Source organism: Jaculus jaculus, chromosome 3 (assembly GCF_020740685.1).
Source record: "Jaculus jaculus isolate mJacJac1 chromosome 3, mJacJac1.mat.Y.cur, whole genome shotgun sequence".
Taxonomy (NCBI): Eukaryota; Metazoa; Chordata; class Mammalia; order Rodentia; family Dipodidae; genus Jaculus; species Jaculus jaculus.
Window position 1 is genome coordinate 96,362,991 of NC_059104.1, and position 20,865 is coordinate 96,383,855.

The window sequence follows — 20,865 nt, forward strand, 5'->3', positions numbered from 1 at the left end:
GGTGCTTGCTTGCAAAGCCTACTGACCCTAGTTCAGTTCCTCAGCACCCAGGTAAAACTGGATGTAAAGTGGTACATACATCTGTGATCTTCCTTTCTTCCTTTCCTTCCTTCCTTGAGACAAGTTCCTATCTAGCTAGCCTTGGCAGGCCTAGAACTTGGTAATGTAAACCACGTTGGCTCAATTTATCAACTTCCACTGACCCTCCTGCCTTTTCTTCCCAAGTGTTGGAATTATAGGTGTGTGTCATCATTTTACTTTTTTCTGATTTATTTTTATTTATTTATTTTTTAGAGACAGAGAGAGGGAGAGAGAGAGAGGGATAGAGTGAGAATGGGTGTGCCAGGGCCTCTAGCCACTGTAAACAAACTCCAGACGCATGCACCACCATGTGTGTCTGGCTTACGTGGGACCTGGAGAATTGAACCTGGTTCCTTAGGCTTCACAGGCAAGCACCTTAACCGCTAAGACATCTCTCCAGCCCTCATTTTATTTTTTTGTGCTCACAAAATTCAAATGTTCAAATCCTGACTCTCAACACCATGTTATTAGGACATGAAGGAGATTAGGTCATGGAGACAAAGCCCTCACAAATAGGATTAGTTCTCTTGTGAAAGAGGCTCATGGGCTGGGGAGGAAAAGTGCTTGCATCCACCTCAGGTTGGATCCCCAGAACCCACATAAAGCTGAATGCAGTAGCATGCACCTGCAATCCCAGCTCCCCCACAGTGAGATGGGAGGCGGAGTCCAGAGAATTCCTGGAAACTCAAGGGCCAGTTTAGCCTGGTGCACACAGTAGTGAGTAACATGAGACCTTACCTCAAGCAAGGTGGTTGTCCTCTGACCTCCACAAATACACCATGGCACATGTGTACCCACACTCACACATATGCACACAAAGAAAAAAAAGGAGGGCTGGAGAGATGGGTCAGCAGGAAAGGCTCTTGACTACAAAGGATTAATTCCTCACTATCCATGAAAACCCAGATGCACAAAGTGGCACATGCGCCTGGAATTCATTTGCAGTGGTTAGATGTCCTGGTATTCTCTCTCTTTCTCTTCTCTCTGTGCAAATAAAATATTTTTTTTTAAAAAAAAGAAAGAAAGGATAAAAAAGAAGCTGGGTGTGGTGGCACACACCTTTAATCCCAATACTCGGGAGGCAGAGGTAGGAGGATCACCATGAGTTTGACAGTTTGAGGCCACCCTGAGATTACATAGTGAATTCCAGGTCAGCTTGGGTTAGAGTGAGGCCCTACCTCAGCAAAAGGGGAGAGGGCTGGAGAGATGGCTTAGTGGTTAAGGCACTTGTCTGTGAAGCTTAAGGACCCAGGCTCTATCTGTCTCCAGGTCCCAGGTAAGCCAGACGCACAAAAATGATGCAAGTGCAAGGTTCCACATGCCCATGAGATGGTGCAAGTGTCTAGAGTTAGAGCGCAGTGGCTGAGGCTCTGGCATGCCTATTCTCTCTCTCTCCCTCTTTGTCTCTCTGTCTCTCGCTCTCACTGTCTCTCTAAAAATAAGAAAAAAGAAAAAAAAAAAAAAACGGGGGTGGAGAAGCTCCTGAGAGCTCACTTGTTCCTTCTGCCATGGAAGTGTCAGCTCGTCTCATAGCCTCTTGTTTGGCAAGATCCGAGCGATGGCCTCCAGGCCTGTGTGAGCTCCAGCCAGTCTGCTTCTGATCCTTTCACCGATTCTTGGTCACGTGCTGTGCTCTCTGTTCAGCTGGAGGCTTCAACTCTCCTGTGCTCTCTCCTACACACTCTGGGAGCCTTGGCCTCCATCTCAGTCTGCTTACCTCAGGGAGACGTCTGGGCCACATCTGGAAAATCTTTCTTTTTTCTTTTTATTTTTTTGATTTTTCAAGATAGGGTCTTGCTTTAGCCCAGGCTGGCCTCAAACTCACAGTGATCCTCCTACCTCTGCCTCCTAAGTGCTGGGATTAAAGGTGTGCACCACCACACCTGGCTCTGGAAAGTATTTCTAGGTCTTAAACTGGAACAATCCTAGGTCTACCTTGTTTGTTTCCCACCTCTCCTTCCATCTCTTAGGAGTCTGAATCCACTGTTGTTTAGTATCCAATATCTAACAAATTATTCGTTTTATCCATTTGTCTCATGTTTTAGTTGTTTCCAGCAGGAGGGCAAATTTAGTTCTTACTATTCCATCTTGGCTAATGTCAAAAAAAAAAATCTCTTTAGTGGGTTGGAAATGTTGGCTCAGCAGTTAAGGTGCTTTCCTGCAAAGCCTAAGGACCTGGGTTTGATTTGCTGGAACCACATGTGTTGAGTTTGTTTGCAGTGGCTGGAGGCCCTGGTGTGCCCATTCTCTCTCATAAATAAATAAAACATCTAAAAACTTGATCTCTTGTCTTTTTGCCATTCCTTTATATTCTTCCTTCCCACCACGCATCTGCAATACTAGAGTCCTGCGAGCTGTGCTCCCCATCCTCTGTGTGGACACCGCACCCAGACCCGTGTGCGCTGAAGTTCCCCAAAAAGCCGCATCAGTGCTCAAGATCCTGCCGGCTGGTGGATTGAACCTTTGTTCATTTATTTTTAGAGAAAACAAGAAAGAGAGAGAGAGAGAGAGAGAGAATTGACAAGCCAGGGCCTCAGCCACTGCGATGCAACTCCAGATGCTTGCACTACCTAGTGAGCAGGTGGGTCCTTGCGCCTGCCTCACCTTTGTGCATCTGGCTAACGTGGGATCTGGAGAGTTGAACCTGGGTCCTTAGGCTTCACAGGCAAGCGCCTTAACCACTAAGCCATCTCTCCAGCCCAAATTTTGTGACTGTGAAGAGCTGGAATGTTGTACAACGAGATCCAGAATGATCTTGTGCTATGTTTGGTTCCCTTAACAGCCATTTAGCACCAACCTCTGTATCTGATGTAACATCCTTTTGACTATCAGATAAAACCTTTGAAATGCACTAACTTAGCAGACCATTAGCTTCCGCCAACTCAAGACCTAAGAATGGCATCAGATATCATCTGAAGCCTAGAGCACCGACTTCCTTACTTTGCTGTAATTCGCCCAATATCTCCACCAATGTATTTGGTGAAAGCTTTGATTTATGACTTAAAATTTTCATTTTCTTTTTTTTATTGACAACTTCCATAATTATACACAATAAGCCATGGTAATTCCTTCCCCAACTTTCCCCTTTGCAACTCCACTCTCCATCAAACCCCTTCCCCCCCAAATCAGTCTCTCTTTTAAATATTTTTTTGTTCATTTTTTATTTATTTATTTGAGAGCGACAGACACAGAGAGAAAGACAGATAGAGGGAGAGGGAGAGAATGGGTGCGCCAGGGCTTCCAGCCACTGCAAACAAACTCCAGACACGTGTGCCCCCTTGTGCATCTGGCTAACATGGGACCTGGGGAACCGAGCCTTGAATCGGGGTCCTTAGGCTTCACAGGCAAGCGCTTAACCGCTAAGCCATCTCTCTAGCCCCAGTCTCTCTTTTATTTTGATGTCATCATCTTTTCCTCCATAATGATGGCCTTGTGTAGGTAGGTGTCAGGCACTGAGAAGTCATGGATATCCAGGCCATTTTGTGACTGGAAAAGCACATGTTAGGGAGCCTTATCCTTCCTTTGTCTCTTAAATTCTTCCCACCACCTCTTCCACAATGGACCCTGTGACTTTTTTTTTTTTTTTGAGGCAGGGTCTCACTCTAGCCTAGGGTGAGCTGGAACTCACTCTGTATTCTCAAGCTGGCCTTGAACTCACAGCCATCCTCTTACCTCTGCCTCCTGAGTGCTGGGATTAAGGTGTGTGCTACCACGCCCGGCTTGATTTATGATTTTATGTTCTACAATTATAAAAATGTCATGTAAGGGCTGGAGAGATGGCTTAGCAGTTAAGCGCTTGCCTATGAAGCCTAAGGACCCCGGTTCCAGGCTTGATTCCCCAGGACCCAATTTAGCCAGATGCACAAGGGGGCACATGTGTCTGGAGTTTGTTTGCAGTAGCTGTAAGCCCTGGCGTGCCCATTCTCTCTCTCTCTCTTTCTGCCTCCTTTCTCTATGTCATTCTCAAATAAATAAATAAAAATAAACAAAAAAATGTCATGTAATCACTTCCATAATGAAACATACCATCCATGGCAACTTGGGTAAGTATCCTAGGACCACACTTGCTTGTATGCAGCACAGAATAACCGGTCTCTTATTTGGAGCAAGATCTGAATTGTTTTTTTTTTTTTTTTGAGGCAGGGTCTCAGTCTAGCCCAGGGTGACCTGGAATTCACTATGTAGTCTCAGGGTAGCCTCGAACTCATGGCAATCCTCCTATACCTCTGTCTCCCAAGTGCTGAGATTAAAGACATGGGCCACTGCGCTTGGCTTTTGTTTTATTTTTACTTTATAACATTTTTGGTTTTTCGAGGTAGGGTCTCAGTCTAGCACAGGCAGACTTGGCACTCTCCTACTCAGGGAGAGTTTGTGTTGAGTGCTGGGATTAGAGGCGTGTGTCACCACACCCCGCCAGAGTTCTGTGCTGGTATTTGCTTGTCCTTCCTTACCTCAGCACCCATCTTTATCTTGTGTTACTCTGCCTGTTTCCTAGGTACACCACCAGCCCAGGATTTCATGCCTCCATCTACCTCTCCAGAGACTTTTGGTAGAAGGGAGAGCATACCTTATGGTCACAATCAGTACTGGGTAGATGTCTAGAACACTGAAATTGATTGGCTCTGATGACTAAGCCCAGCCCTATCCCTCCTCACTAACTGTGACTTGGGCAAATGACTTAGCTCCTCTGAGCCCACTTGTCTTCAGATGTAAAGCAAGGATGACAGCATTTATCTGGTGCTTTGATTCAGTTGTCCCCCATAAACTTAGGTGTTCTGAATGGTAGGTTCCCAGCTGATGAAGATTTGGGGATTAATGAGTCCTGGAGGCAATGTATTGTTGGGGGCCAGTCTTATGGGTGTTATAGCCAGTTTCCCCTTGCCTGCGTTTCGCACATTCTCCTGTTGTTATTGTCCACCTCATGTTGGCTAGGGGTTGATGTCCACCCTCTGTTCATGCAGTCATTTTCCCTGCCATCATGGAGCTTCCCCTTGAGCCTGTAAGCCAAAATAAACCTCCTTTTTCCCCTCCCACAAGCTGCTCTTGGTTGGGTGATTTCTGCCGCATATGAGTGAGTGTGGTCCTAGGATACTTACCCAAGTTGCCATGGATGGTATGTTTCATTATGGAAGTGATTACATGACATTTTTTTTTGGTTATTTTTGTTTATTTGAGAAAGACAGAGAGGGACAGAAAGAGGCAGATAGAGAGAGGGAGAGAGAATGGGCGCGCCAGGGCCTCCAGCCACTGCAAACAAACTCCAGATGCATGCGCCCCCTTGTGCATCTGGCTAACGTGGGTCCTGGGGAGTCGAGGCTCAAACCGGAGTCCTTAGGCTTCACAGGCAAGCACTTAACCGCTAAGCCATCTCTCCAGCCCCTACATGACCTTTTTTTTTTGTTTATTTTTATTTATTCTACCAGCAATGCAAACCTGACTGCAACAATCTACCTTGTGGAATCATAATGATTAAATGAGACAACACATAATAGGGATAACGACAATTTCAGGAGCATAGTAAATGTTTAATAAATACCAGCTGTTACTGCTCTTATCCTGCTAAGCTATGTTGTACCTTGCCCAAACACAACCAAATAGATCTGGGACAAACCCTGCCCTCCCTGGGCCAGCCTGCAGCTCAGCTTCTAGTCCTGGGCAACATCACTGAGAGCCCTTTCGAGCCACGTGACACTTCAGTGGGGACCAACAAGTAGAAGCTGTAACAAGTTCAAGGTTGTTGGTATATAGTACATAGACAGCGTTGCTAATCACAGAAGCTCTTTTTATTTCAGAAAATAATTTATTTTATTTGAGAGAGAGGGCGAAAGGCAGATAGAGAGAATGGGCGCACCTGTGCCTTCAGCCACTGCAAACAAACTCCAGACACATGTACCATTTTGTGCATCTGGCTTACATGGGTCCTGGGGAATTGAACCTGGGTCCCTTGGCTTTGCAGGCAAGTACCTTATCTGCTAAGCCATCTCTGCAGCCCCCACAGAAGCTCTTGTTTTTGGTTATAGATAAGCAGGACTAGCTCAGAGGTCTTCAAAGAGTTCTGAAGGCAGACAAGGAGAGAAGACAGCCAACTGCTCTGAGCAGCACTTTCAGTCTCTGGTCTCCAGCCTCAGAGCTAAGCGTGTGGGAGACTAAGAACAACAGGCCTCCCGCAGCTGATCCTCAGTCCCTGGCCACCGCCACCCAGCCCGCTCATCTTCTCTCTCTTGCAACCCACATCCTGCAGCTTAACCACAACTGCCTTGGCTTCAGGCAGCTGCCTCTATGGTGGGAGGGAACATGGTGGCTTGAGAGCACCTCTTTCCTCCACTTCCCAAGGCTCGCTCAGCCCGCTGGAGGAAGCCCGAGTCTCCGCCCTCACTCCCTCCTCACAGTCCAACTTCTCTTCTCTGCATCCTCCTGCCTTTTGGAGCCTGTTTTTCTTAGCCACTCTATGAACTGACCACTCCATCAAGGACCCTTGCTTTCCAGTCACTTTATGCACCTTGGCGTTTGCTCTGTCTCTCTCTCTCCAATATATGCAAGCACTGACTCAAATGGAAGGAGAGAACTTGAATTGTCTTAGGGATCTTCCAGAGAAGAGGGATAGCAACTCTTTCAGGCAAATATACTTTATTGCTTTTATACCTCAGCAGACAGAAACTTGCATCATGGAGATGCAAATGACCTGAACATTAGGAAAGAGCCCAGGGCCTGTGCTTGGCTAGGATCTGTGAATGGGGCCGGACCTTTACTCCATTAACCCTGTCTATCCCCAGAGAAGGTTGCAAAAGACAGCTAAAAAACAGAAAGCTATAGGTAATGGTTAGTGATGAGGGACAATTTATATTTAGGAAAAGGAGAAAACTAAAGATAAATGACATCCATGGGGTGGGGCCAGGGAGGAGCTGGTACAGAGTGAATAACAGAAATAAATACTAGCAGAGGCCAGTAAACTAAAAAGGAGATATAAAGGGAATAGAAAAGGAGGGAGGGAGGGACTTAATAGGATGGGATTGTATATATGTATGTAGAAGAATAGATTAATGGGGGTGAAAAGGCCTAGATAAGGTCAGGGGAAGAGATTGAGTAAAGGAAAGGTAGAGGGAGGGATAATCAAAATCTAAGAGGATATAAATAAATCATATGCAAACCTACTTTTTTGGACAATTGAACACACAGGAGGCATAGATTGTTACTAGAAAATTTTCAGTGCCAGGGATGGGATACCTTCCAGAGTTGTTGGCCAGGGAGGTCCCTGATGCCCCCAAAACATTACAGGATATTGCTGAGGCCCTTGGTTTCTCACCAGGAATAGATGGTAAGACCCTATTGCTGAAGACTCCACATACTTGGGCTGCAAGGCCACTGAGAAATCCTGCTAGAACTGAGCTGATAACCCCCTCCATGTAGACCAGCAGACAGAAATCTGGAAAAAGCTATGCAGCATCCAATTCAAAGGGAGAGAGAGAAATGAGCAGTGAAGATACTCAACAGTGGACACTGCAAGCCTTATATTTGGCCAGCCAGGCCAAATGAGCCATTGGATGCAATAGTGGCACATCTGTAATGGGGGAAACCAACCACTCTCTAATTGGACTGGAGGCCCTCTCCATGGGAGGGAATATATCCCAGATACTGAAAACCTACAACAGGGTAGTCATGAGCCCTAGGGGTGTAATGTCTGCTGGTATCTGGCTAAATGTGTATACTATGCTCATCAAACTGCCCAATAAGCATTTCTCTTAATGTTCATACCCATATATTAATGCTACTCTCACTTTTGGTTAGAGAACCTTCTCTTTTCAGGTGGCAGTGACCTTGAGATGACTCACAAGGCACCATAGTGCTGAGAAGAAGTGACAGAGGAGTGCTCAGCACTGAACTTTCTCTATCACACCTTCCAAGGCCCAGGGTCCATTGCGGAAGAGGTGGCAGAAAGAATGTAAGAGCCAAAGGAAGGGTAGGACTCCTTACAGTGTGCTCCTCCAGACACAAAATGGCCTGGCTATCCATGACCTCACAGTGCCTGACACTACCTACACAAGTCCATCATAAGAGGAGGAAAAGATGATGACATCAAAATAAAAGGGAAACTGATTGAGAGGGGGAGGGGATATGATGGAGAGTGCAGTTTCAAAGGGGAAAGTGGGGGAGGGGGATACCATGGGATATTGTTTATAATTATGGAAGTTGTCAATAAAATTATTTTAAAATAAATAAAATTTAAAAAGTATTTTATTTATTTGCACACAGAGAGGAGAGATAAAGAGAGAGAGAAAAAAAAAGAGAAAGAGGGAATGGGCACATCAGGACCTCTAGCCTCTGTAATAACCTCCAGATGCATACACCACTTTGTGCATCTGGCTTTACGTGGGTATTGGGGAATTGAACCTAGGTTGTTAGGCTTTGCAGGCAAGTGCCTTAACTGCTGACCCATCTCTCCAGCCCCAGAAATAAATATGTTGACAAAAAGGTGGACTGGGTGTGAGGGCCTGACTACCTGTGATGTTTCAAAGGATACTGAGGCACTGATGTCTTGGAATTGGGCACCAGCAAAGGCGGCAAGAAGGGCGGAGCTGGGGGCAAGGTTATAGGGTAGGTGTTCACCACAAGGCCACAGAGCAGCTGTTGTATGGGGGTCCACAGTTTGTCCAGGGAATGAGGAATAGCAGGCTATCCAGAGGTCCGGACGTAGGCCAGTGGAAGGCAGTGTTCCATGGAGCTGTCAGATTGCTCTCTGGTTCAGGCCAGAATACAGATCCCGCTGACCTTTGCGGATGGGCTGGGGATGGAACAGGGAGTGGTTACGAGGGTGAGAGGAGACAGAGCCTAAAGAAGACAGGCATCGAAGAGCTACATGTAGCGCAGGGGCAAGAGCTCCAGGCTTGGAGTTGGCAGGCAGGCCTAGGTTCCAATTTGGCACAAGTGTGATACTCAAGCAGGTTGTCTCCTGGGAGCCTCAGCTACGGTGGGGGGGGGGGGGGGGCACACCCGCCAACCAATGAGACAGTGCTGGTGTTCCTCTCTTGTGCCAGGCATTAACTCTTCAGTTGGCAAACAGCATAAACAGTATGGTGGGAGGGGGCTGCGATGTCTGATTGTGTGGGTGAGATGTGGGGAAGCTGGAGGCCATTTAAGGACTTTGTATCTTCCTTTTTTTTTTTTTTTTTTTTTTGGTTTTTTGAGGTAGGGTCTCACTCTGGCTCAGGCTGACCAGGAATTCACTATGGAGTCTCAGGGTGGCCTCGAACTCTCGGAGATCCTCCTACCTCTGCCTCCCGAGTGCTGGGATTAAAGGCGTGCGCCACCACGCCCGGCTTCTTCCTATTTTTAAATTTGTGTGTGTATATGTGTGTGCACATGGCATGACATGTGTGTGGAGGTCAAGGACAACTTTCATGCCAGCCCTTGCCTTTCTGCTGCAAGGCAGAATTCTCGCTCCGCTACTGTTCTTTGCTGTGCGTGCCACCAGCATGTAAGGCTTACAGGAGTCTGCCATAGCTATGGTGGATACCCAAGCGTCACTGGCAAGTGCTTTACCCACGGAACATCTCCTCAGCCCGTGTTGTCCTGTGTTAACGACTGGTTGACTTCATCAGTGCACGCTGGTAGAACATCCATCCCATTTGTCAGGTTAGCATTTGCCTGTGTGGTTCTCCATGTCTAAGTCTGAGTCCATGAATAAGCCAGAGAATAACGAATGTGCCCCTACCCCAGCCTCATATTTCTGCATAGCTGTGGAAGGCACACTGCCTTTAAAGTGGCCCTGCTCCATGAAGAAGGCAGAGGTGGGCCTGTCCTGAAGCGTCTGGCAGGGGAGATGGAAGGTATCACTCATTCCCCTTCCCTCTAGAAGAACACTTCCTCCCACTTCCTGCCCACTCTAGTCCCTGTTACCTCATAGTCTGGGTTGGGAACAGGTGGTGGCCTCTCCTTGTTTTGGCCTGCACAGAGGGAGGAGAAAAATATTACTTCCGTTCTGGACATTCATTAATCCTGCAGTACTGATGGTGGCAATGAGACCCATCCCTAGAGATGGCAGTTCCTGCTGTCCTTTCCTCCTACCTCATTTTCCTTCCTAGCCACTCTTTGTTTCCTCTTTCTCTCTCCCCATCCATAACATTCCCACACTGTTCTCATCAGGTCCTTCCATCTCTGCATGGGAGAGGTGAGAGGAAATGGCCAGAGCTAACACCTGAAGTCTCTTCCCACAGCTTGGTGATGGAATTTGCTTACCGCAGAATGCTGACCGGCATTTGAGGAAGCCCACTGGCTGGTAAGGGCTGCTAACGCTTCTCTAGGGTGGGAAGGGGAGGAGTGTTCTCCACTGGGAAGCCCACTGTGGAGACCTTGGTATCACAGTTCATATTCTAAAGAAGCTCTTTTGATTGTATTGGAACTTTCTTCCCGTCCTGGCCCGGGCTAGATGTCTGCTGGGCAGGAATGGATGTCCTCTGACACCGTGCCACTGTCTTACCCCTGGGCCTGCCGCCAGCACCAGGTCCCCGAGTCACTGGCTTGGCCTTGGCTTTCCTGTTCTTGCTCCAGTAATAAACTATCATCAGCAAGCCCAGAGTGACACAGATATCCACGATGATGATGATAGCCAAGGCTGTCAGGTCCACCTCCACACAGTTCTCACACACTGCAGAAGACAGGGAAAAGGATGCAGAGAAGTGATCAGGCCAGGCGCGGTGGCGCACGCCTTTGATCCCGGCACTTAGAAGGCTGAGGTAGGAGGATCGTATGAGTTTGAAGGCAGCCTGGGACTACACAGTGAATTCCAGGTCAGCCTGGGCTAGAGTGAGAGCCTACCTTGAACGAAGACAAAAAACAAAAAAGAAATGATGGAGCATGGAATACACTGGAGAAGAGGCACGGGCAAATGAACAAATAAAGGCAAATCTTCCTTCAGCATCTGCATGAGCACACCACCGGAGCCTCTCCTTCAATCCTGTTCAGTAAGAACGACAAGGAGCAAGGTGCGTGGCTATGGAGTCAGGCTCAGCTCCTTCACTCACTACTTATGGGAATTGTGAAGTGGCTTTCCACCCAGGAGGCCTCTGTTTCCTCATCCCTGAAATGGGTACAGAGGGGTAGTAGTAGTTTGGTAGTAGAGTGCTTGCCTGTCATGCTCCAGGACCTGGGTCCCATCCCAGCACTGAAAACAACAACAAAACAAAGAGCAAACAAACAAAAAAGCAATTTCTGGCATGGGGCTGGAGAGATGGCTTAGCGGTTAAGGTGCTTGCCTGTGAAGCCTAAGGACCTAGGTTCGATTCTCTAGGTCCCATGTGAGCCGGATGCACAAGGTAACGCATGTGTCTGGAGTTCATCTGCAGTAGCTAGAAGCACTGGTGTGCCCATTATCTCTCTCTATCTGCCTCTCTCTCTCTCTCTCTCTTTCTCCTTCCCTCTTTCTGTATCTAATAAATAAACAAAAAATTTAAAAATCCCTAGCATTTATAGGGAGTTTGAATGTGGTACTTAAAACTTTTTTTTTTCCAAGGTAGAGTCTCACTCTAGGTCAGGCTGACCTGGAATTCACTATGGAGTCTCAGGGTGGCCTCAAACTCATGGCGATCCTCCTACCTCTGCCTCCCAAGTGCTGGGATTAAAGGCATGCACCACTATGTCCAGCCAGTACTTAAAACTTTTGAAGCACTTGACAAATGTCAGCTCTTCTCATCTGATTGTTATGCCTCCACTTAGGACTTAAGTAATGCTCTGGAGTCTCTTTGCAAGTGTTTCTGAAGAATGTATCTCTGGATAAAATGTCAGGCAAACTCGCACTGGTAAGCATTCATTCTGGGCGTAACACAATACAAATGACCCAAGCTTACCTCTGGAGAAGTTGTTAGGTTAGACCTAGCCCAGACAATCCCAAGTTGGCATTCAATGTGTTCCAGAAAATACTGATGTGATATGAGTCCCTAGAGCTCTGAGACTGAGTGCAGGAGGGAGCCTCGAGATGCCAGCTGGGTACTGGGACATCTCGGAGCACGGGTGGTAAAGGAATTTGTGTTACCTCGAGCTTTCAGGTAGAGATACTGGTTCTTCTGCTTGGCATCTGAGTAACAGGCATAATAGCCACTGTCCTGCACTTCTGAAAAGTCCTCCAGAACCAGGTATTCGTCGTTAGCATCACGCATTTCTACGTCATTTTTTTCCCAATTTATTGTGCCAGATTCAAGAGGGCATGTGAGTACTACCCTGGTTCCTGAGATGGAGACTTTGTACTCTGAAGAAAGGGGGACAAGGGAAAGGAAATCAGAGGGAGATACCAGGAAAAATTCACAAAAGGCAAATTAGTGACAAAAGAATCAACCAAATGTCAGAAGTCACTGTCTTGGGGTCAGAAGGCAAACATATTGGCTAGGGCGTGTGAGAGAGGGGATATGTGGGAAGAGGGGGATCAGAGAACTTTCTGGAAGGTTCTTGATGTTATAGGAAGGAGCATGGTGATTTGGGATGGGAAGGATGGAAGTAAAGAAAATCCTACAAAAGTCCTGATTTGGAGCCTTTTAAAAATGGAATGTGCCAGGCATTGTGGTGTATGCATTTAATCCCAGCACTCTGGGAGGCTGAGGTAGGAAGGTCGCTGAGTTGGAGGCCAGCCTGAGACTGCATAGTGAATTCTAGGTCAGCCTAGACTAGAATAAGACCCTACCTAAAAAAAAAAAAAAAAAAAGGAATGGAATGGAATGTTGGGAGGTCCTCAGGTCTTAGGCCTAATGGCTCTTGTAGTACCATTCTCTCTACCCACTAATCTGTGTCTTTGTACAGTGCATAAATAAAGCACAAATTTGGGCTGGAGGGATGGCTTAGCAGTGAAGGCATTTGCCTGCAAAGCCAAAGAACCCAGGTTCAATTCCCTAGTAATCTGTTATCCACATACACAAGGTGGTACATATATCTGGAGTTCATTTGCAGTGGCTGGAGCCCCTGGTGTGCCCATTCTCTCTCTCTTTCCCTCTTTCTCTCTGTCAAATAAATTTTAAAAAAATTAAAAAGAAAAGCACAAACTCACGTTTCTGTGTTCTTTCACCTGAAATTGAAAAGAAAGGAAATGATAAGAAAATAATCTTGGTTACATTTAAATTTGAGGGAAGTTTTCTAATGGAACTACATATTGTCCCCCAAGAATTCCCAAAGAGTCTTCACCATTTAGGGAACTGCATTCCCCAAAGGTGAGGTATGTATTCAGCCTCTGAGATACGTTTAATTCATATAACCCAGACACATCAAATCAAAATGTAGTAGCATGTGTTCCCAGGTCCAGACCCACCAGAACTCAGAAAGACTTAAAAATCCTAATACAGAAAATCCTAGTGATAGTCAGGGTCATCCTCCAGCATTACCCGGAATCATCTTCTAGGTAGTTCTCAGAAGGTTTCTCAGAGAGAAAGATCTCCTCTCTCATTTTTTCTTATTTGTTTAAGACAGGATCTTGCTATATAGCCCCGGCTGGCCTCAAACTCTCCATCTTACTGCTTCTGCCTCCTGAGTGCTAGAAATACAGCTGTGCATTAGGACCCCCAGCCTCAGTTTCTTTATTGGGTAATATAGATAAAATGCCCAGTCTACAACAGGGTGGGTTGGTTGGTTGGCTGGTTGGTTCCTTCCTTCCTCCCTTCTTCCCTCTCTCCCTCTGTACCTCCCTTCCTCCCTTCCTGGATTTGGATGGTTTTTGAAGGCAAAATAGTCAAGAAAACTGCTACTCCTCCCTCTTTTTTTTTTTTGAGACAGAGTCCCACATAGCACAAGCTGGTTCTGAACTTGCTATATAGCCAAGGCTAGCCTGGATCTCCTGACCTTCTTGTCTTCACCACTCAAGTCCTGGAATTACAGGAATGTTCCACCACTCCTAGCTACTTTCCTCCTTTCTTGGGGTCCTGGTACTATGGAAAACAGAGCTGAGCTTCACCTCAGCAGCACATGTACCAGCAGCCACCTGGCTGGGACCATATGGAACATACTCAAATGCCACCTGCTAACACCCAGGGCTCAACGGTTGAATATGTAATAATAATGAGAGATGATACTTTTAATATTTGTTTTTGAGGCAGGGTCTCACTCTAGCCCATGCTGACCTGGAATTCACTCTATAGTTTAGGCTGGCCTTGAACTCACAGTAATCCTCCTACCTCAGCTTCCGAGTGCTGGGATTAAAGGCATGTCCACCCAGTACTTCTAACTATTTATTTGAGAGAGAGGTAGAGAGAGAGAGGGAGAGGGAGAGAGAGAGAGAGGGCACGCCAGGGCCTAAAGCTACTGAAAATGAACTCCAGATGCATGTACCACCTTGTGCATCTGGTTTACGTGGGTCCTGGGGAATTGAACCAAGGTTCTTTGGCTTTGCAGACGTGTGCCTTAACTGGTAAGCCATCTTTCTAGCACCATTCTAATAATATTTTGCCTTTGATGTTTCTTAGGTAGTTTATGTAAACTAGAAGTCACAAATAAGATAAATTAAAAATAGTCATACTGTGCTACGCAGGTTTGTATGAAAAAACACACATAAAGAAAATTACAGGGCTAGAGAGATGGCTTAGCAGTTAAGCACTTGCCTGTGAAGCCTAAGGACCCCGGTTCGAGGCTCAATTCCCCAGGATCCACAAAAGCCAGATGCACAAGGGGGCGCACGCATCTGGAGTTCTTTTGCAGTGGCTGGACGCCCTGGCGTGCCCATTCTCTCTCTCTCTCTCTCTGCCTCTCTCTCTGTCTTTCTCTGTCACTCTCAAATAAATAAAAATGAACAAAAAATTTTAAAAAATTACAATTAAAATTACTTACTTACTTATGAGCTCCAATTCAGTGGCAGAGTTTAGACTTACACATGATCATACAAAGGCCTAAATTTCTATACTTTGAAATGGATGTGTTCAGCCAGGCATGGTAACACACAACTTTGATCCCAACACTTGGGAGGCAGAGGAAGGAGGACCACTGTGAGTTTGAGGCCAGCCTGGGACTACAGAGTAAGTCTTACATCAGCCTGGAGTAGAGTGAGACCCTACCTCAAGGAAAAAAAAAAAAAAAAAAAAAGAGAGAGAGAGAGGGAGAGAGAGAGAGAAATAGATGTGTTCAAAAAGAATTTATAGGGCTGGAAAGATGGCTTAATGGTTTAGGCGCCAGCCTGCCAAAGTCAAAGAATCCTGGTTTGATCCTTCAGGACCCACGTAAGCCAGATGTAAGAGGGGGCACACGCATCTGGAGTTCGTTTGTAGTGGCTGGAGGTCCTGGCACATCTAATTTTTCTCTCTTTCTCCCCCGTCTTTCTCTCAAATAAATAAAATATATTAAAAAAAAGAATCCTCTCCCTCAGGTAGCTTGCCTTCACTACACTCAAGTTGACCATTCACTTTTGTGTATGTTTTACAGTGCATCTACTCATATCATTATATGCATCACAGTAAATTATCAATTATTTGTGTTTTACACCAGATAGTTGGCTTCTTGAGGACAATTAACTTGTAAAATCTTCATATTTTGTTCATTAATTCATTCAAAAGAGTCAGTAGACATCTGCTATGGGCCAGGCACTGGGCCAGATAAATGCCTTTAGGGAACTCATGATTTCTACAAAACAGCAGAGCCCCAACCCACACCCACCTGTGTGTTTTTCCTAACAGTTTACTCAGGGATGCATGAGTGTGTAGCTATAACCAGACATGACAGCCAGCAAAGGGTACCCGCACATCTCACTTAGATCCCATGGAAAGGTCGTCATATTTTTCCTCTGCTATCTCTGGTTTTCATTGTCAGTGCTGTGATTGTCCTCTGTCATCAGTCTGTCCTGTATCTGAGAAGTGGTTGCATAGAGTGAAAATTCTCTTACCAGGGATTTCAGGATCTGAAAACAAAACAGTAAGAAGTCATTAGCCGTATGCCTGTCAGCAAGTAAGGCCAGATCCTGTTCCCACAGGTTAGGCCTCTTCCCTCAATCTTGAGAAAACGATGCATCTTCAAGTTGCCTTGGCTATAGGTAGCAAGCTGGTTTGGACCTTACATTCTACATTAAAGAATCTCATGGCTAATGCTGGGTGTGGTGGCGCATGCCTTTAATCCAGAGGTAGGAGGATCACAGTTAGTTCGAGGCCACCTTGAGGCTACATAGGGAATTCCAGGTCAGCCTAGACTAGAGTGAGACCCTACCTTGAAAAACCAACAGAAAAAAAAAAAAAAAAGAATCTGATGGCTGTTTGCACAATGGCCATGGCGGACATCAGGCAGGTGGTATAGTGGGAAGTGGGACTAGCATATTTGTTGCTTTTTTTTTTTTTTTGAGGTAGTGTCTTGCTATTAGCTCAGGCTGACCTGGAATTCACCATGTAGTCTCAGGGTGGCCTCAAACTCATGGTGATCCTCCTACATCTGCCTCCCGAGTGCTGGGATTAAAGGTATGCACCATCACGCCTGGCTGCTTTTTTTTTTTAAACTTCACTTTTATTTATTTATTTGAGAGAGAGAGAGAGAGAGAGAGAGAAAGGCAGAGAGAAGGAGAGAGAGAATGGGCATGCCAGGGCCTCCAGCCACTGCACACGAACTCCTGATGTGTGTGCTCCCCTGTGCACCTGGCTTACGTGGGTCCTGGAGAATCGAACCAGGGTCCTTTGGCTTTGTAGGTAAACACCTTAACCACTAAGCCATTTCTCCAGCCCTTATTTTTTTAACTTCATTTTTATTTATTTATTTGAGAGAGACAGAGACAGAGACAGAGAGAGAGAGAGAGAAAGAGAGAGAGAGAGAGAGAAAGAGAAAGAGAGAGAGGGTCAGAGAGAGGGAGAGAGAGAAACTTGTTGCTTTTGAACACAGTTGTGGTTCCCTCAGTCTGGAGGAGCTGAGGGAACAGACAGACTTCTCATGTTGGGACACTCCTGACTCTACTGACTAAAAAGTAAAGTCTAGGCTTGTACACACATGGACACTCACATTTACAGTATGCAGCCATGCAATTCTGAGTGTGCACCCCAATGCCGCCCCAAGGTTTATCCAGAGTCACCCTGTGCAAACATTCCGGCTAACCACACATCCTCTACAAAAACCTAATGAATGAAAACTGTTGGGACTTAAAATCCCCCCCCCCCCAAGGTAGAGAGTCTCACTCTCACCCAGGGTAATCTGGAACTCTCTCTGTAGATCCAGGTTGGCCTTGAACTCACAGCAATCCTTCTACCTCTGTCTCCTGAGTGCTGGGATTAAAGGTGTGCACAACCATGCTCGGTTGGTACTTTCAAAATTTTAATGGTTTCAAATTTTCTTTTCACTCATTAGGACTCCTTATTTCTGAAGTTTCATGAGCCCCTTTTCTACATATACAAGGATACATGTACAAGAAAAATGTTTGCTGGTGCCTGTGGAAGCTATGTGGGTCATTTAGATAAAGTCTCTCTCATAAATACAGTCAGTTCTGAGAAATGCATCATTGAGTGATTCATTATGCAAAAAATATCAGCATGTACTTATAAATCTACATGGTCATCTGCTACACACCTAAGCTATATGGCATAATCAATTGTTCCTAGTCCATACACCTGCAGCACATTACTATACAGAATATTAAGCACTGTAGGTAATCATAACACCATGATAAGTATTTGTATATCTAAGCATAGAAAAGATACAGTAAAAATACTAGGTAATGGGAATTTTCAGCTCCAATCTAATCTTGTGGGACTACTGTTGAACATATATATGGTCAGTTGTTGAGAACACTGTTATTTGGTGGTGGTTGTTTAAAGAACAATAGATATAATGGAGAATGGAGTTGTGAAGGGGAAAGTGGGGGGATTATTATGGTTTATTGTCTAGAGTTATGAAAGTTGTTAACAATAACAAAATTAAAAAGTTCATAGGTTGACTTCACAATAAGGAAAGAAATAGTATCTTACCATTCTGCCCCCAGCTGCCAGCTGGAAAATAAATAATGATAATAAAGAGTTAGTATATGTTGTGAGTGCCTGAAATTGCAAACAGAAAAAGAGCTGCGGTCCAGTCTGACCATTATTGATAATCTAAAGTCCTTCCCAACCATCCCAGATCACAGTCATTTTGCTATCTCAGAGAAGGGGCATTGATTGGAGGGAAATGGTGAAAGGTTCCTGGTCAATTTAGGGGGGAAATATAACAAGGAAACATCTAACATTAAACATGAACACCAGGTATTTCACTGACAGAATTTAAAGAAAAAAAAATGAGGCCGTTTTTTGAATGTAACAGGAAATTAATTTTGCAGCTGAGCCTCCATGTTGAAAACTGGTCTGTGATTGGGGAAGAAAAGCAAACTGTTGGTGGGTACAGGTGTTAGGACTCTTGTTCTATCTTCAGCTCCCGCTATCTGATGGTTCAGTTTTTCCACTTGTTTTTTGCTTGAAATAGTGGTGGAAATATTTGAAACTTTGATTACTCATCAACTAGAGCTCATGCGTGGAACAGCCAGGTCACATTTCTACTGGACACTCTGGGGTCCCCTCACTCAAGAGACTTGGACTCATTACAGTGACCAGTTTTCTCCATGTTGTCTGAGAGTTTTATGTGTCCCAGTGGCCTCTGCATTGGGTGAGACATTTGCTGTCCTTACAGCCATATTTTCCGGGGTATTGGGTCTTTGATATTGCTTCCCCCCCCTTTTCTTCCTTCCTTCCTTCCTCCCTCCCTTCCTTTCTTTCTTTCTCCCTCTTTCTTTCTTTCTTCTCCCCCTTCTTTGTTTTCTTTCTTTTTTTTTTTTTTTTGAGATAGGGTCTCATTCTAGCAAAGGCTGCACTGGAATTTACTCTGCAGCTCCGGGCTGGTGTTGAACTCACAGAAATCCTCCTCCCTCTGCCTCCCCAGTTCTGGGGTTAAAGGCCATTCCCTTTTATTTTCTTAAGATGCATTCAATTTATACTGTAAGTTTTGAGAGAATGTCTGATCAATCCCTGCAGGACTCCTATCCTGGTCATTGAAGTACAAGGTGTGTTCTTGGGACCAAGCACAGATTAATAAACCTGAGAGTGTGTACGAATATGGCATCTCACAGGGTATGTTGGCACATGCCTGCAGTCCCAGCACCCAGGAGACTGGGATACAAGGATCTTGAGTTCAAGGCCAGCCTGGGCTACATAGTGAGTTCCTATCTCAAAAAAATTCCCATGCATACTCCAGGCTTTCTGAAATAGACACTCTATTTTAAAAATTATTTATTTTGAGAGAGAGGGAGATAGATAGATAGATAGATATGCAAATAGAAAGGGCGAGAGATTAGGCTCATCAGGGCTTTCAGCCACTGCAAACGAACTTCAGAGGCATGCACCACCTTGGGCATCTGGTTTATGTGGGTCCTGGGGAATTGAACCTGGGTCCTTTGGCTTTGCAGGCAAGCCCCTTAATTGCTAAGCCATTTCTCCAGCCCAAGAAGCTGCATTTTAACAGGATGCTCAGTGATTCTGCGTGCGCAGTCAAGCTGGAGTAGCCTAAACATGAAGCAGGAAATGGAGACACAGTAGCTGTGGCTCTGGGGCAGGAGCCCTAGTTGGGACAGTTTCCCAGGCCCTTAAAATAAAACCGTCATGAGCCATTTTGGTTCACACAGTACAGCCATCTTGCATATATGCTGTGTAGACAGAAAGACCTGGTTTCCCAGATGGGCTTCAGCACTTAAGACTGTTTTAAATAAGGTACTTAGTTTCTTTGAGCACATTTTTCTTCATCTGTAGAAGAGGGATTGTAGCACCTTTATTCCAAGGCAGAACTAAATTAACATATGACAATAATTTTTTCTTTGTTTGGTTTTTGATGTAGGGTCTTGCTGTAGCCCAGGCTGAATTCACTATGGAATTCACTTTATAGTCTCAGGGTGGCTTTGAACTGACAGTGATCCTCCTACTTCAGCCTCTCGAGTGCTGGGATTAAAGGTGTGTGCCACCACACCAGGCCAAGAATTTTTCTTTACATAGTATTGTCACTTAATACGTGGCAACCTTTTGGCATTATTTACCTCCCTGAAGATATGCAAGCACTCTTTGGTTATCAGTTTATAGCTCCTCTTCCTTCAGAAAGGACTAAACTGATTGAAATCTCCTGGTTACCTGAAAAAAGTCTAAATATTATGAAATGGTTGTCTCAAAAATATTAACTTTCCACGCCTTGTGCAGATTTTGGGTTTAACTAGCTAGTCTCCCCCAAACAGAGCGCAGCTTAGCTCTTCGCTCTCTTGTCTTAAAGGCCTATTAAGATCACTGACAGACGGGCTTGCTCTTCACTGATACAATCATCCCAACTGCTCTTTTTCTTTGCCTGCTTCCTGAGGCTTCTCCCTGGCACCCGAGGTACAGTTCTTTCGCCTGCCTCCAGCCCGAGCTCCCCAGCGCTCCACGCCCAGCCCGCCGCGCTCACCTGCCAGCAGGCCCAGAACCGTCCAGAGCGCGCTCCTCCGCATCCTTCCCCAGACTCCGCTCCCCGAAGCAGGCGGCTGGTTACTCCTGAGAAGAAAGCCGAAGACCTTTAGAAAACACCAGAATGAAGTACCGGGGGCCGCTGTTTCCAGTGTTCGGATGCGAAAGCGGGGCTCACCTACCATTTTCTGAAGAAGGCCCCAGCGGCCAGGCGGAGAGGCGGCGCCGAGCCGCGCACAGGAAGTGTGGCGGCCTGGCCTGCTGCAGTCACCTGCCACGTGCGAGGCAGAAGCCTCCCCTGCCTTGGCTGACGAGCTCTGGGCGACACAGCCTTCCCGTCAGGCAGGGCAAGGGGGCTCTGGCCCACTGGGAAGCTGCGAGAAACGCCTGCCACTGGCTGTGTGTCGTGTGC

The 20,865-nt window shown here is 45.9% G+C and overlaps 1 protein-coding gene across 1 annotated transcript; it reads right to left on the reverse strand.

Moving 5' to 3' along the window:
- Positions 1 to 8,563: 8,563 nt before the first annotated feature.
- On the reverse strand, positions 8,564 to 20,638 carry Cd3e (CD3e molecule). The gene is made up of 8 exons (XM_045146065.1): positions 20,455 to 20,638; positions 17,973 to 17,993; positions 15,920 to 15,934; positions 13,109 to 13,126; positions 12,107 to 12,319; positions 10,556 to 10,723; positions 9,976 to 10,022; positions 8,564 to 8,860 (listed from the first exon to the last, which is right to left on the reverse strand). Exons 1-8 carry the CDS (start codon positions 20,636 to 20,638, stop codon positions 8,804 to 8,806), a joined length of 723 nt encoding a protein of 240 aa, XP_045002000.1. The 3' UTR covers positions 8,564 to 8,803.
- Between the last annotated feature and the right edge of the window lie 227 nt (positions 20,639 to 20,865).